This window comes from Ambystoma mexicanum, chromosome 10, assembly GCF_040938575.1.
Source record: "Ambystoma mexicanum isolate Mex_15411 chromosome 10, UKY_AmexF1_1, whole genome shotgun sequence".
NCBI lineage: Eukaryota > Metazoa > Chordata > Amphibia > Caudata > Ambystomatidae > Ambystoma > Ambystoma mexicanum.
This window is the reverse complement of record NC_090932.1, coordinates 1,266,138,329-1,266,154,039: the sequence shown is the minus strand read 5'-3', so window position 1 is coordinate 1,266,154,039 and position 15,711 is coordinate 1,266,138,329. Positions and strand designations below refer to the sequence as shown.

The window sequence follows — 15,711 nt, the reverse complement described above, 5'->3', positions numbered from 1 at the left end:
TTAAAGTCTTTAGTAATGATGTCTCTTGTTTTGCAGGGTTCCGGCGATGGCGGATGACGGGCTGAAGTGAGTTGAAGATGGAGCCCGTGTGATGAATAGAAGCGCCTGGAAGCACGTAAGTAAGCGCTTGTTGCCTGTTTCACGATGCGCTCTAACTGTCTTTTTATTTTGCAGGTACAAGTTCGGAGCGGCTGCAGGGTGCCGGAATACCCACTGGGTTAGATGTGGAAAGGAGTAATGGCCCGTGAGTATTAAAGTTCCCCAATGTCTTTAAACGCACCTTGTTTTGTCTTTCAGATGCGGGATGCAGCGCCGAAGGCCTCCGGAGCGTGCGAAGAGTAGGTAAGCCTTTGTCTTTCAGATGCCGGAATGCAGCGCGAGGCGTTGGTGACAGCCGATGGACCAGGTAAGTGAAGAGCTGTCACTGAAGACCGTAATGCTAACCTGTTCTTTCTTGTCTTTATAGGTGTTGCTGAAGACTGGATTCAGGATGGTAAGCCTTTTTCCTTAGGCCCAGGATCAGATGCAGAAGACACGATGAGCGTTCTACTGCAGAGGATGCAGAATAACGCAAAGCAAGATTCATCCATCGGGTGTGGTTTAAATAGCCTCCTGTAGTGCTTAGGTGTCTCCTTCCACAGCCACGCCTAGGTAAGAAAAGAGTTCCTGCTTTCCAGAAGAGTTCCAGTGTTCTGAATCTAGGGAGTGGCTCCTGCCCCACCCAACAGGAAAAGTAGTTCCAAACAGAAGAGGATCAGAGGCTCAACTGGCAGGCAAGTAAGCAGCATGGTCTGCTGCAGGTAAGTCCACCCAAGCATTATGAGCCCGGCGCTTCCAGCGCTGGGACTGGGCATATTTATGAGCCTGGTGCCACTGGCGCCAGGACTGGGTCCAAAAGGTCCCAATTGGGACTGGTTGGCACTCGGAACCTGGGTTATGGATCTGCTTCCAAGGGAGTTGGGAAAACCCTGACCTTTTGGAAGCAGAGATCATGACAGCCGTGCCCTCTGTCCAGGGTCCACGTGTGGGAGGCGGGCACAAGCCCCAATCAACGGGGCCCACACCATCCCGCTCTCACGTCCTCTCCCCGTCCCCTAGACTTTCCTGGTGGATCCAAGTCCATTCCTCAGGTTATCTCTTGCTCTGATCGATTTGGGTCTCGGGATTCCAATGCTCCGGGGTTCCAGGGATTGTCTCAGGTGGCCCCAGGATGTTGGAGGGGCGGGGGGGGGGGGGGGGGCGATTCGCGAGTGGCAGTCCCTATACCCCAAGGTAGGGGGTGATGTCCGCAGGGGAGTCGGGATGAATTCTGTGCTTACGGGTGCACATGGGGTTTCTCCGTAGCGGTGGTGCTCAGGATCTGTGGGGATATAAGGAGTTGTATGTAGCTGCCCCCATGAGCAGAGCCGGGTCTCCTGTGGGCCGTGCGGCCCATCCTCCTAGAAACTGGGGGAAGAGTTCTGAGGCCGCTGCCCCCAACAAGTCTCCTTATGGGGCCAGAAAGCACCTAAGAGCAGGAAGAGTGAGCAGGACCAACAGCGTGGGGTCCAGGGATCTCCACGTGGTATTCTCTGGGTGGGGGAGGCTTGGTTTGGTTTGGCTGTTTATGCGCCTGGCCAGCTCCGATGAGCAGTGATAATTAGCTCCCCAGGGGGCTCAGTGTGAAGCCTGGAGAGCCCTGCAGTCAGTAAGCCTGCCCCAGTAGAGTGCGTTCTTCTACCACTGCCAGTTAACTATTTGCGCTCCAGTCCAGGGTACTTCCTAATGGCAGTGTCCGTGTCCTGATCCTTCAAGTGAGAGGCTATGCGAGGGGGAACCGACACAGGGCCTCTGCTCGCTACGGTTTGAGCAGCTTCTTCGTGTGCGTGGTTGGATGGGGGGCACCCCTCCTCTCAAGGTCAACTAGATCCCACAGGGAGCTTTGAGGCCTCCTGAAAGTTGCCGGTTGGGCAGGCGCCAATACTCCCCCCCCCCCCCCCACTCCTCATCTTTCTCTTTAATACGTCACACGCTGTGGTGGGGGCAGAACGGACCCGGCTTGGGGGATCGCTTCATCCCGGGGCGCTCGACTTAATCCCGAAGCACCACCACTGTGCCATTGGCCGCCTCTCGAGCCCAAGGCACGGGCGAGAGGAGGTGCAGTGTCACTGCGCTGGAGCGCCGGCGCCATTTTTAGGGTTCTGTGCAGCGGTTTCTCTCATTCTTCGGGCAGCTTGGGGTGAGTTTTCACTGATAGGCACACATCAAAGGGGCAGTGGGAGGGGAGCAGTGAAGCGGGGGCCAGTTCCTCCTTTTACAGGCTTGGGTTGGTAGAGCGCTTTAGTGCGGTCTGCACGCCCCCTGGTGGCCTCCAGTGTCCATCTTTTAAGGACATTTTTGAGACAGTTGAGCCCTCGAACTGCGACCTGCTGCACTACTGACTGTTGTCACGCTGCAGTCACTAAAGCCGTCCGTTACGCCTTGGCCAGTGTTCCAGGTCCGCCAACCAGCACAGAGACAATGAGTTTTGACCCTGTGTCGCTGTGTAGGCCTGCCTGCAGCCATCCGTCCAGCTTCACTTGCCGAAATGCCTGCCGCCTGATAGCCGCAGGTCTCTCCCATCTTGAAATCTGTCGGAGGAGCTGCAAAGCGTCCTGGAACCAACTCGACACTGAGCATCAAGATTATCTCAAGCACCAGGTACATTGTGGTTCTGTCCCTCTGGTCCTTCTCTGAATGCCACTAGTGACATTTACGACCACTTGCTCCCTTAGTGCTGAAACCAAATGACCTTGAACAGTTAAGACTGATTGCTTTACCGACTACCCTCTTGTCGGTATCCAAAGTGCATCACTCTCTGTTCTGTGTCCCTTTACAGGGTGGGCTGTATTTTGTAGTGTGATAGAACAGTCTTAATAATAATAAAGTAGAGCTTTGTATACAACCTTGACTGGACAGTCTCTTTGATCATTGGGTAATAATTGTATTTTTGCTGGGATGCAACTAACCAACGATCCATGACCTTGCAGAGATAAGCCTGCCGTTCCGTCCACGTTACCAAAATCGGACAATCAGAAGATGTACATTTTGTCTGTTTTATGTGGAAAGGTCATATAACCAGAGGCACAAAAAAATAAAAAAACTGGACAAGGTGGGTGATAATTTACTTTTTTTTTTTTTCCATACTGTTCAGATCCCTTCTGGTGTACTAGAGGTGTGGGGCTAATTGATGCTTTAGAAACTGGTATTCATCACTGGACCACTGGTGCCCCGGAAGTTGATGCATCATAGTGGGATTCCCAGACCTCTGGCGATACTAATGGGCAGCGGAACTGAGAATACTGGTGGAGCATCTCAACCACAACCAAACAATGGGTAGACCTGGACAATGCGACTCTTGCCCCAGTGTCTTTGGGGCGACTCTTGCCCCAGTGTCTTTGGGAGAATAGCTATCGGTTCCACAGACAAGAATTCCTAAGAGGGTTATTGAACATACTTGTGGCTGACGTCTTGACCCTCCCAGCTGAGTTGTATATGAGCCCTGTCATTTTGGGGTCATATTAAGGAGCTGCGAAACTTCCAGATGTGGTAAGAGGTAGATTTGGAAAAGGCGGGGCAGTTGTGTGACGTGGGAAAGTTGTTATCCCTGGACTAGTTTGGAGAATACCTACAGATTGGGACCCTTCCAGTATTCTGCTATACGCAGCGTAAGGGGGCACTTTTGACACTCTTTGAAACGATCCTGAAAAAAAGTGTCTAGGTGCCTAATTGCTAGCATGTACAGGGAACTGTTGTCTGTGGGGCCACCAGAGGACATTAAGGTTAGAAAGCACTGGGGGAGGGACCTCCTCATGGATGCGTTCAGGGGTGTCATCCTTTACTGCATCCTTGCAGTATAGATGGCAGGCAATCAAGTTATTGCGCAGGCGACGCTGCCCCCCAGTAGGTTAGCAAAAATGTACCCTGTGGTGAACTCTAACTGTTAGAAGTGTGGGGGGAGAGAGGCACAGATTATTGGCACATGTGGTGGAAATGTGAGGAAATACAGACATTTGGGACAAACATCATGACCTGTATAAAGGGTCTGGATGAGATCTAAAGAGTCTTTAGCCCGCTGTTGATTTTGCTGGTGGAGAGTGAAGAAGGGAAGGAAAAGTGTAGTCTAAATCATATGTCCTGTACCCTACTAATAGCAGCAAGGAGCTGCGTGGTGCAGCAATGGAAAGGGGAGGTAGTGCTGTCAAAAAGGGAGTGGCTCCAAAAGGTGCAAGACTTATACAGTGTAAAATATCTTGTACATCTATTGGTCGAGTCCAGATGCAATATTGAGAAGTGGTGGCTTCCTTTCTTTAAGAAGTACGGTAGAGAACCCTGATCACCAGGAATTTTTTCAGATCAACTTAATGTGCTTTCGGACTAGTTGTATTTTACAATGTATGCTATTCCTAAATTCTGTTGGGTGGGGGCAGGATTTCGACGGTGGAGGGTGATAGGGAGTTTTACTAAAGTCTGCCTGTGGTATAAAGACTCACTCTTAGATGTATAGAGCTCCAACTCTTAGGTTTCACCTGAATTACTCAAATGGTTTGGTAGCTATGATTGAGCAGCTAGGCTAAGTCTAGGAGGGAGGAGGAGGGCTGTCGTTGAGTACAAAGACATTTGAGTACACACACTTTAGTAAAAATATGATTATTTATTATATACTGTGATGAATCCTGCGGAGTGCTCATAGAATCCCAACCTAAAGTCTCCTCCCTGGTGGCCAGGGGAAAGCATCCGCTATCTGATTCTAACCCAGAGGCTGGTATTTGCCGGGTGGATCACCTGAGAGAAGAAGGTCTCCAAGGGAATAGGGTCGCTCTGCTAGGAGAGACGCAGTATTAATCTTTTTCAGAGGAGGAGATTTCTATGATGCCAGAACACCTAATGGCTTGTTGTCAGGGGCTTCCTTTCCCAAAACTATCAGGTTCTCAGAAGTGAAAATCCTTATCAACAGGGAAATGTTATATGCAGGAGTCAGAGTCTCCGTATCACTATTTTTAGTGATCATGATTCCCCCTTGGGTGTGCGTTATAAAGCGCAGAATCAACTGTTGTCTCCTTTACAAACCTCCCCTAAAATTGTATTTCACAAGTAATTTAAACAGAGTGAAGCTTGTGGGGAAAAAACAGAACAAGAACATTAGGGAATTCAAGTCCCATAATGCTCCAGGTACTGTGACGTGGAAAAGGAGCTCAAAGGTGCAGAAATGTGATGTGCAGGCTAGTGGTTCTAGTGACCCTCTCCTGATCGGGAATTTTGAATATTTAAGGCCCCTTCAGGTGCATGCCATTAGAAGGGGAAGTGGACAGCAGCCGTGGGAGAAGCAGAAAGAAGATGCTAGGTCTGCTGCAGTGATTTCAGCAGAATGCGGTGCTAAGAGAGTCATAGAAGCTGGCAGTTTGCTTTGCAGAGGACGTGCAAGAGGGCACGGGACAGTTGCTGGCTGTCCTGTGGGAGAAAGTAGCTGTCCCTGCCAAGCATCTTACTCCGCTGGTTGGCGTTCACCGGAGCATGAAAGGAAAGTTACACACTCCTGTTGTAGTAAGCGCGTGCCGCAGGCGTATGACCGGACCTGTCGAACACCCCGGACCTAACGTGAGAAGCGAAGACTGGAGTGGCAGCGGGTCGTGTAGACGTGCAAAGGAAGACTAGTGAGTTGGGCTTCATTAGGCGAGCCCGGGGCACTCAGCACTAGACGGCTGGCTGCTAATGGTCGTTTTGAATACTGAACAAAGTATTTCTGGCCTAATATAGACATTGAAGGAAAGTGAGAGGAGAAGCATTGTAACAACCATTGTCAAAGTAAAGAAGGGACAATATTTATCCCAGATTACAACCATCATTGCCAAAGTAAAAAGTGGGCAATACTTGAACAAAATTGTAACCATCGTTAGTAAAGTAAAGAGGAAGCAGTAGTTGAACAAAATAACATCCAGCATTGCCTCAGCCAAAGAAAGGCAACTGTAAATAAACGAGGATACCAGTTCCCTGGTAGTATACAAAGAGAAAGATTATCTGAAAGGGATAATGACAATCATTATTGCCTAAGCCAAGAAGGGGCAATCGTAGGGAAAAGGGGAAATCATTTTCCTAAGGAGAGAAATGTGTGGTAGTAGAAAACCAAAGGTGGCAGGAGAGAAGCCCTCCATGTAGAAAGCCTCAAGGGGGAGAGGAATCCAACCCGCTGTTCAATCGGCAAACACCCCAGTGGAACAAACAGCATCAATATGTATTGTATCCTTATGAAAGAAGTTGTGAATTTCAATTTTGGTGAAGTCAAAGGCTGTCTTTAAAGTTTGAAGCAAGCCACACTGCAGAGTACTTTGTTGTAGTAGTAGTAGTAGTAGTAGTAGTAATAGTAGTAGTTATCCTGGCAGGAGGTTATAGTAGCAAAATGGTGGTAAGTGGTTAGTCTTGGCAGGTTAGTGAACCAGGAAAAAGACATTGAAGTACTGCACTGTGGTGGAAAGTGGTTGTGAAAATTAATTCCACTAATGTGTTTGATGGATTGTGGTCAAACCATTCTGGTAAAACATTATTGTTCATGAAAGAGGAAGTTTCAAAGCAGAGGAATTATATTGAAATATTGACTGACAGTGTGAAGATAAAGTTTCTTGATTTATTAAGCAAGATTTTGTGGAAACCTGACAATTATTCTGAAGCGATTAACCTTGTCTGACAGTGGTACAATCCAAGTGCCAAGTGAAAACTCCTGGAGTGAAGACACTTTGTGTTGGAAGCAAAACTTGGCTATTGAGAGAAACTTTGTATTGCCTTTGAAACAGAACTGGATTACTGAAACAAACGTCATTAACTGTGACTTTAAGTTGGAAAGTCTTGCTTTAATCGTAGGGAAGGGGGAACCAATCCTGGTTACAAGTGTTTATAGAAGTTCATGTGTGAAGCTATTTTGTTGAATTTGAACGCCCATATGATACCTGTATAATTTTGTTTTATGTATAAGTGTGAGGGACAGATACTTTTTGATGTTAGTGTTTTCCTTTAGTCTTAGGTTCATAGGTAGGGAAATTCTTGTTAGGTTGGGGAAAGCGAGGCGTTTATCGCACCTATATAATTTAATAAAATGGCTACTTGTGAAAAACCTCTATCCAGTTGTCCGTCTCACATTTCTGATCCCTCACAATACACTAGGGCAATGTTCAACTCAAAATGCAATTCGGGTAAGTAAGGAAAGTTTCACACATATGGACATTTTCTGTAGCAATACTCAGTTCAAAAGTAGACCTTTAGATGAGAAACAGGTAAGTATCAAGCATAGCTTTAGGTAAGCAAATCATTAATCAACCAACATTTACCAAATAGCAATACTGGTAATTTTAGATAACTTTGTGTAGGCCTAAACTACAGAAGTCCAACCCTATCTGTGGAATGAGAGTCTCAAAAGCCAGATGGGACCCCCGGGGGACATTGACCCATGGGTGGTAGAACAAAGGAAGGCAGATGCTGTCAAAGTTCAGGGGGACTAGATGGTCCACATGATGGATTTCAGCCTAAAGGATGGATGTCTTAAGGCTTGGGAGAACACAGCTGGGTTGTCCACCCCAACATGACTCAAGAAGCTCAGGAGGAGCGAAAAGCACACAAGTGCCCATGAGTGAGACAGTACCTTCTATGATGAACAAAAACGATGTCACCGGCGTGCCCCCAAGGTAATATGAAGGTAGCTCAGGTCCGGGTCTCTGCCCTTAGCGGCTGGAACAGGGACTTTGGGTGGATCAGGCATCAGACTCCGCCTCGGGGATGCCCAGCAGCCGATCTTCGCGACAATTGGTTGTGGAGGCTCTACACAGGTTTTGTAGCAGCGGCAGATGTCACCCGGCTGACTTTCTTCTGTCGCTCGGTCCACGACTCAGCTGAGGGGCCTTCTACAATCAGGATGGAGTCTCTTTAGGTCCAGGCAGATGCCCACAAGTGTGCAGCCGAAACCACGCTTGACAAGACGATGCACTGCAGCAGTGCCAGAGGACCCAGGGTATTCAGGTTTTGCATGCCTGGAAGGTCACAGCACTTCATGGAGTGGCTCAAACCATAGCTGGTCTCAAGATTGGTAAGGCTCCCCAGTCCAAGGGAGGAAGTTGTCCAGTCTGGATCTTTGCTGTAGCACAGAGGAAAGGGCTGGAGCAGCAGTGATCCCTCGGTCAGCTTTGGCGGTCACTGGAGATGACTGCAGGTGTCCTTCTTTCTTCGGAATGTATCTTCCAGTGGTCGACTGTGGCTTCAGCATCAAGACCCCTGCCTTTTATGCAGAAACACAGCCAATCAGAATTCATGCTAGATTCAAACTGTGTGTGGTGGCTGTCTTAAGGGCACAGCCAGACACCCAGTCAGAACTGGATCTAAGCAGACACACTGTAGGATAAGGACCTGAGTAGTTTCAGTGACATCCCAGTGTCCTGTCCATTCCGACACAATGGCGCCTTCAGGCAGACTTCACGATGGGCACCTGCTGAGGACAAAAGAATGAGCAGAACGTCTCCCATCCAGGTCGCAGAAGGCTCAAGAACGGAAAAGCCATTCTGAGTTGTCAAAAAAAGAAGACGGGCACCATTTTGAAAGAAAGGGGCCCATGTGCCCCTTACCGCAGCTGCGACATTAGCCAGTGTGTAAAATTCACAAAAGTCGGTAGAAAATATCCACTGCCACCAGCCACTCATATTGACTTGCCACTGTAACTAGAAAGCTACAGAGAAAGTGAGAAAAGGCATACATTGTGTCCCCTCAGCACTCCACATAAAGTGGGGTGTGCCGATCTCACAAAAGAAAAGCATAGGTAGGATAAAAAATATCTCTGTCCTGGTAACAATATGTTATCACAGGAATTTAAAAAAGGGCAGCTCAAGGAGCTCCAAGCAACACTGCACAGAAAATGTGTGCTACAATAATAAATTACACATGTCTTAAAGGCTGGAGGAAAGCATGACTCCAAAAATATACAACCAAGGGGTTGAAAAAGTTTTCCAAAGGTAGAGTAAAAGACTGATTGCGTGTGGTTAAAGGTTCCAATGCACTCAGGAGAGATGGTAAAATTATCAGAGTCCAGCAAAAAGTGCTGGGGGGTCGCAAGTGGGTAAAATTACACACAAAAAGGAAATTCTACCGCAGAGGGGAGGGCATGAAAATGAGAAGGGAGCAGGACAGCTTAGAAGGGAATCGTTTAAAGTGTACGTTCATGCAAATTGTGTTTCTGTCGTTCTCCCTCAAAAATAAATGCAATAACCTTTCATTTTGAAAAGATGTGTAGCAGAAAAATCAGTTTCTGTTCGTCAATGTTACTACCATGAATCCACTGCTAAAATGAACCATTATGCCAAATCTTTGAGATGTGCATATTCCACAAAGTTGTTCACAAGAGCAACACTTTCCATGTTGTACTAAATGCACAGGCATTGTTCATTTGACCGTGTGCAGTTTATTCTTGACCTTTTCTCAGTGTAGAGCTGTCGGCAAGATCCATTGAGTGGCATTTGTTACATTGCTTGTGTTTCAGTTTGTTTGGGTGCATAAGATCTATTTTAAAAGCCTTCACACGTGAACTGTTTTAGTGACCGAGCAGGCAAAAGAGGAGCCACTTCAGTAGTGCCCTTGAGCTGCTTGTAGGTCCCATTGCTATGTCAGCTTATTGAGTTTGAAGGCAATCCCTGGTGAACTAGTATTTTTTTTTTATGTTTAAACCTCTCTTAAAAGCAAATAGATGCTTATGCAGAGTTTCCCCACCCACCTACTCCACCCCCCTCACCCCACTCTGCATGCATTATTGACGAGCAAATCTTGGGCAATCAGTGTTAGGATTATGTTAGCCTTTGGGCAGAAAATCATTGAACGGATTAGTCGGGGTTGAACCTGCATTTTTTCCTTTTTGTTAGAGTTCCACCATGGTTAGTTAATGCTCTTTTCACCAGCCATGTGGCCACTTGGTTCCCATTGACAGGTGTCATGTGTTATCTTTCTTGCCTTTCAGCCTTGGTCTCACACTTCTGATCTTCTATTACTCCTTCTCAATCGTTGGGATGGAGTTCTTCTCTGGAGTGCTCTATCGCAACTGCTGCAAGTGAGTATCTTGCATTTCCGTTTTATGCTGCACCATAGCTGATGCCTGGGAATTCAGATAGCTGTGGTCACAGTGGCATACAGCTGTGCTCAGTGTTTGTTGTGAAGAAATACACAAGAATGCTTATTTGAAAACAATATACGTGTAATGAGAGACCTCTTTCGCAACCCCTCCACAAGTTTATTTCCAATGCTTCAGCAGAAATCGTCCTTCCTACAAGGATGAATTTTGAAATCTAGAGCGACAGACGAGGTTCACTAGGAAGTTTCTGTTCAGACACAGCAAACAGTGACAGCATGCCACAGTACAGTATACATGTGTCAGTCATAAAGATTTTCCTCAACATGCATCAATGAAGATGGGTATTCAAAGTTTGGGTATTTACCCAATGCCAGGCTCAGTGGGTTCCAGGTGCATGTATCTGCTCCTGTACACCAACCTGTATCTCCTGTAGTACCTCCTCTCAACATCCACACCACCTGAATTGCCGTAGTTGAGCATCCTTGTGCCTCATTTAAGCGTGTTCCCCTTAGACTCTGAAATAACTTAGTGACCAGTCTGCTCTGTGATGGATTATTCTCTCCCCTTCACACACCATGTCTCCCACATATTCTTTCTGTTCTTTACCTGTGTCTTCCTTCAGGCTCTTTTTATACCTCACCCTCATTCTCTGTCTCTCATTTCAACTAACATTTTCAACACTCTTTCAGTATCTGTCTTTTATATGTACCGCCTCTGTCCTCTTTTACCTGATTTCTCCAAATTGCGCTCTCTTCCATGTTGCTTTGCCTCTTTGTTCTACTCCATTTCCACTCTTTTCTTCCCATTTCCATCTCTTTTGCCTTCTGTTCATATGACTCCCTTCTCTCTCTTTCTGTCCTCTCCTGTCGGGGGGGGTGTCTACCACATATATACAACTGTGCCACCCATCCTCTACTGTTCCTTATCTACCCTGATAATTACCCATCTGCCTCTTTCACTCTTCTTGTCCCTTATCTCTCCCCTCTTGTCCCAATTTTCCATTTAGCACAAGCACAGTGGCGGACTCTTACCGTTGGATCAACCATACCATTGGGAACAAGACCACAGTGGAAGAAGGTTACTACTACCTCAACAACTTTGACAACATTCTCATCAGCTTTGGTAAGAACCCTCGCCAAAAGAGCAACTCGCTTAAAAAAGATATCACGTCCAGGCTGTGACATTTAAGCAAAGAGCATCAGAACAAACAATACTTCCCCTTGTCATATGAGAGTGTGTCTGCGGGGGTCTGGAGATAGTTGAATTGTCTTTAATCTGTGATATTTGAACATCTTCAAGGGAGGTCGGTCTTCATCCTAGCAAAGCTGCATTGAACGTGTCATAGCCTTGGATACCATGTTGTTATGAGCATCAGCGTGGCACTATCAAAACAAACCTGTTCCTCAGTGAAAATGTACACCTACTTGTGCCTTGAGTCTGGGTTTAAAACTGTGGATAAAGGGCAACTCTATTTTGCAAGTGAACTCCTGATTAAGGCACCATGCTGGTGCAAGGAGTTATGCTGCAACAGGAGAAGTGACATTTTGGTCCATATAGGAAAATGTGTGGTTTTCCGACCACGGGTGCCTCTCTAATATCCACTTGGAGGTTGCACCCTATGCAGGTGACTAGGATTGTCTAATTGCAAAACTGGTCCTAAATGTCACATTTTTATATTGAGCGTGGTTTTGTGTTTTTTTGTTTGTTCCAGCCTGTCCATTTAGCTACTGTTTCTTCAGGATGATACTACTTTTAAAACAAAATAACCTATTTTTAAACAAAATAACCTATTGTCACTGTCATGCCTGCCGGACATACCTCTGGACCAGGAACAACTTCTCCATACAAGATGAGTTACGCCCATAGAACCAGTAGACCTTTTTACTCAAAATGGAGGTTGTTCGATACATTGCCCGGAAAACGACGTCTGCATTTTTCACGTCGTTAATTTTCACGTGACTTAGGTCCGTCACGTGTATCACGGCAGTGCGTACATAAACAGCGTGGAAACTCCATTTGCTGCTTCTGATTAAGTCAATTTTGATGTTTGTAGCTGAACTTCGGACCTGCGATCTCGCATTCCTTTCAGCAAACTTCTTTGGCCTAATTTGAGCTTGTTTTCCTCCACGCGCTAATTCCTGAGCTGCGTGAATCCTGTTCGCGTGCCTAATCTCCACGCGGACGCTGTCTGCAAGCGCGGCTGTCCTGAGCTGCGTGAATCCAGTTTGCGTGCCTAATCTCCACGCGGACGCTGTCTGCAAGCGCGGCTGTCCTGAGCTGCGTGAATCCAGTTCGCGTGCCAAATCTCCACGCGGACGCTGTCTGCAAGTGCGGCTGTCCTGAGCTGCGTGAATCCAGTTTGCGTGCCAAATCTCCACGCGGACGCTGTCTGCAAGCGCGGCTGTCTTGAGCTGCGTGAATCCAGTTCGCGTGCCAAATCTCCACGCGGACGCTGTCTGCAAGCGCGGCTGTCTTGAGCTGCGTGAATCCAGTTCGCGTGCCAAATCTCCACGCGGACGCTGTCTGCAAGCGAGGCTGTCCTGAGCTGCGTGAATCCAGTTTGCGTGCCAAATCTCCACGCGGACGCTGTCTGCAAGCGCGGCTGTCCTGAGCTGCGTGAATCCAGTTCGCGTGCCAAATCTCCACGCGGACGCTGTCTGCAAGCGCGGCTGTCTTAAGCTGCTTGAATCCAGTTTGCGTGCCAAATCTCCACGCGGACGTTGTCTTCAAGCGCGGCTGTCCAGGGCTGCGTGAATCCTGTTCGCGTGTCTAATTCTTCACGCGGAAACGCTGTCTACAAGCGCGGCTGGCTTGGCTGCGTGCATGCTGTCGCGTGCAATCCTGCACGTGTCTTTCTGAACTACTTCGAACTTTTGGTACCTGTGACAGTCAACAGGTGAGATTCTTATTTTGTTCTTTGTGGGAAAGGAAGTATTTCATGAACCATTGGAAGGTGAATGTGCACAGTACATTGGACGCTATCCTGTGGTGCACCAACCCGGTATCTAGCGAGAGCCTCGTGCCGTTCGGGATAAGTCTCCCTTACTAATCTTCCCTTCCTTTGTCGTTTGTTCAACTCTTGGGACTCTTCAAGAAACTGTCCTGGAATTCTTCAGTTTAGCCTTAAGGTCAGTGTCTGAATTAATCCCAATTCTGTGTTTCTTAGTATTTAACTTAGGCCAGTGTCTTATGATACTTATCTATTCTAGGCATACTTCCTGTACAATTCCCACGCCCTTTCCAGTGATCCATCTCTCTGCCTGTTTTATTCAGTCAGAGAGTTGTATCATTTGGAAGGTCTAATTTGACCTGCCTACAATCAAGTCGTGTGAAGATAGGATCCGGAAAAGCCCTACCAAATTGTATCCTTTTTGGTTACTGTATCCTTTTCAGTTGATACTTTGGTGATTTATGACAGAAGCGGAAGCCATGGAGGGTACGGATCCTATAACTGTTTTGACTCAGTTAATTTCTGACTTGAGAAATGAAATGATTACGGCACAGGATATGCTACGGCATCGAATGGATGTTATGCAAGATGCCATGCATGTCACTCCTCAGGGAGTACAGATTCCAGCAGCCATTGCGTCTGGATCTGGGACTACGACACCATCATTATCACAGGGAACTCTTAAAGTGGTTATGCCCACACAGTTTCCCTTGGCTCCTCCGGAAAGGTTCACAGGTGATCCTAAAACCTATAGAACCTTTGTTAATCAGTGCCGACTTCATTTCCTTTGCCGGCCTAATTCATTTCCTGATCTTACTACCAAAGCAGCATTCGTGCTTTCTCATTTGGGGGGTACAGCTGCTGCTTGGGCAAATCCTTTATTGGAGTCAAATCGTCCTTGTTGTACGATTGCGATGATCTTCTGGCGGCTATGAACAAAGTCTTTGATATGTTGGCTTACTTTGCGTTTTAACCAATTAACGGCCGAAACCCGATGGCCGGAAGACAAGAAGACGGCTGTTTTCTACAAGGGTCTTTCAGAAGAACTCAAGGACGCTTTGTCCACAGTTCCAATGGTTCCTACAGGTTTTTCAGAATTTCTTGATTTAATTTTACAAATTGATGCCTGAAGAAATGCCCGCAAAGGGGAGAAAAAACCTTTTCTTCCGGCACCAGTTCGTTCTGATACACTGGCACATTCTTCGAATGATCCTGAACCAATGCAAATTGGCGCGGTGAGAGGCCGGTTGTCTAAAGCCGAAAGAGAGAACCGAAAGAGAAATAACTTATGTATGTATTGCGGTTCCTCCGAGCATTTATTGGCGGCATGTCCTAAAAGACCAAATAAGCCTTCGGGAAACGCCAAAACTCGACAGTAGCAGGAGTCCCTGTGTCGAGTGTTATATCGGACTCCATTACATTTCCAGCTCATGCACCGATAGCTGTTGAGATGATGTTACGTTTCAATGTTCAAGACTTGGCTTCCAAGGCTATGGTTGACTCGGGAGCCACCAATAATTACATTGATATCACATATGCCAAGAAATGTTCTATACCCCTTATAGACAAGAACAAACCTGAAACTGTTAATACAGTGGATGGATCAATCTTGACTTCCGGTATGGTAACTCACGAGACTGTACCTATTCAGATGACTTTATCAAATGGTCATTCGGAGGAAATAGTCTTCGATGTCATTGCGGCTCCTCAATACCAAATAATACTTGGACTTAATTGGTTGACTCTTCATAATCCCGCCATAGACTGCGTTACAGGATTGATCCAATATCCTTCAGTTTTTTGTAACGAACATTGCTTTACCAGCCAGGTGGTATCAAATAAATCACATATGTTGGCCTCTATTGAGGGAATCTCTGCTATCAATGTGGTACATCAGAAAGGTACGCATATACCAAGTGAATATGCAGATTTTGCCGATGTGTTTGACAAAGGTCAGGCAGAACAGCTTCCTCCACATAGGCAATATGATTGTCCAATTGAATTGATTCCTGGAGCTAAATTTCCTACTGGTCGAGTTTATTCTTTGACTCTCAAAGAAGATGCTGTCTTGAAAGAATATATCGATAAAGCTCTGGATATGGGATTCATACGGCCATCTCAATCGCCGGCTGCTTCTCCTTTATTCTTTGTTCCAAAGAATGAAGGAGACCTAAGGCCTTGCATTGATTACAGGGCTATTAATGACATCACCATAAAGAATCAGTATCCTTTACCATTGATTAATGTCCTGTTAGACCAATTAGGAACTTCCAAGTACTTCTCTAAATTGGATTTGCGCTGCGCTTACAATCTGGTTCGCATTTGTGAAGGAGATGAATGGAAGACCGCTTTTAAGACGCGGTACGGCCTTTACGAATATTTAGTGATGCCTTTTGGTCTTTGTAATGCTCCCGCCACATTTCAGTTCTTCATGAACGATATCTTCAAAGATATGATGGATCAATTCGTGGTGATTTACTTGGATGACATTTTGATATATTCATCATCCTTTCCAGAACATGTTAAACACGTCTCAGCTGTCTTACAAAGACTTAGAGAGAATAAACTTTTTGTTAAGGTTGAGAAATGTGTTTTTCATACACAAGAAGTGGAATTTCTGGGTTATGACATTACCAATCATGGTGTTCAA

At 46.5% G+C, this 15,711-nt stretch overlaps 1 protein-coding gene across 2 annotated transcripts in view; it reads left to right on the top strand.

Annotated features, from left to right (window-relative positions):
* The window catches only part of TPCN1 (two pore segment channel 1), a 767,000-nt gene that overhangs the window by 555,014 nt on the left and 196,275 nt on the right, over nt 1-15,711 (top strand). For both annotated transcript variants that reach the window (XM_069619236.1, XM_069619237.1), the window contains exons 20-21: nt 10,001-10,090; nt 11,118-11,233. In XM_069619236.1, coding sequence (XP_069475337.1) covers nt 10,001-10,090; nt 11,118-11,233 — 206 coding nt within the window. The remainder of the gene's footprint in view (nt 1-10,000; nt 10,091-11,117; nt 11,234-15,711) is intronic.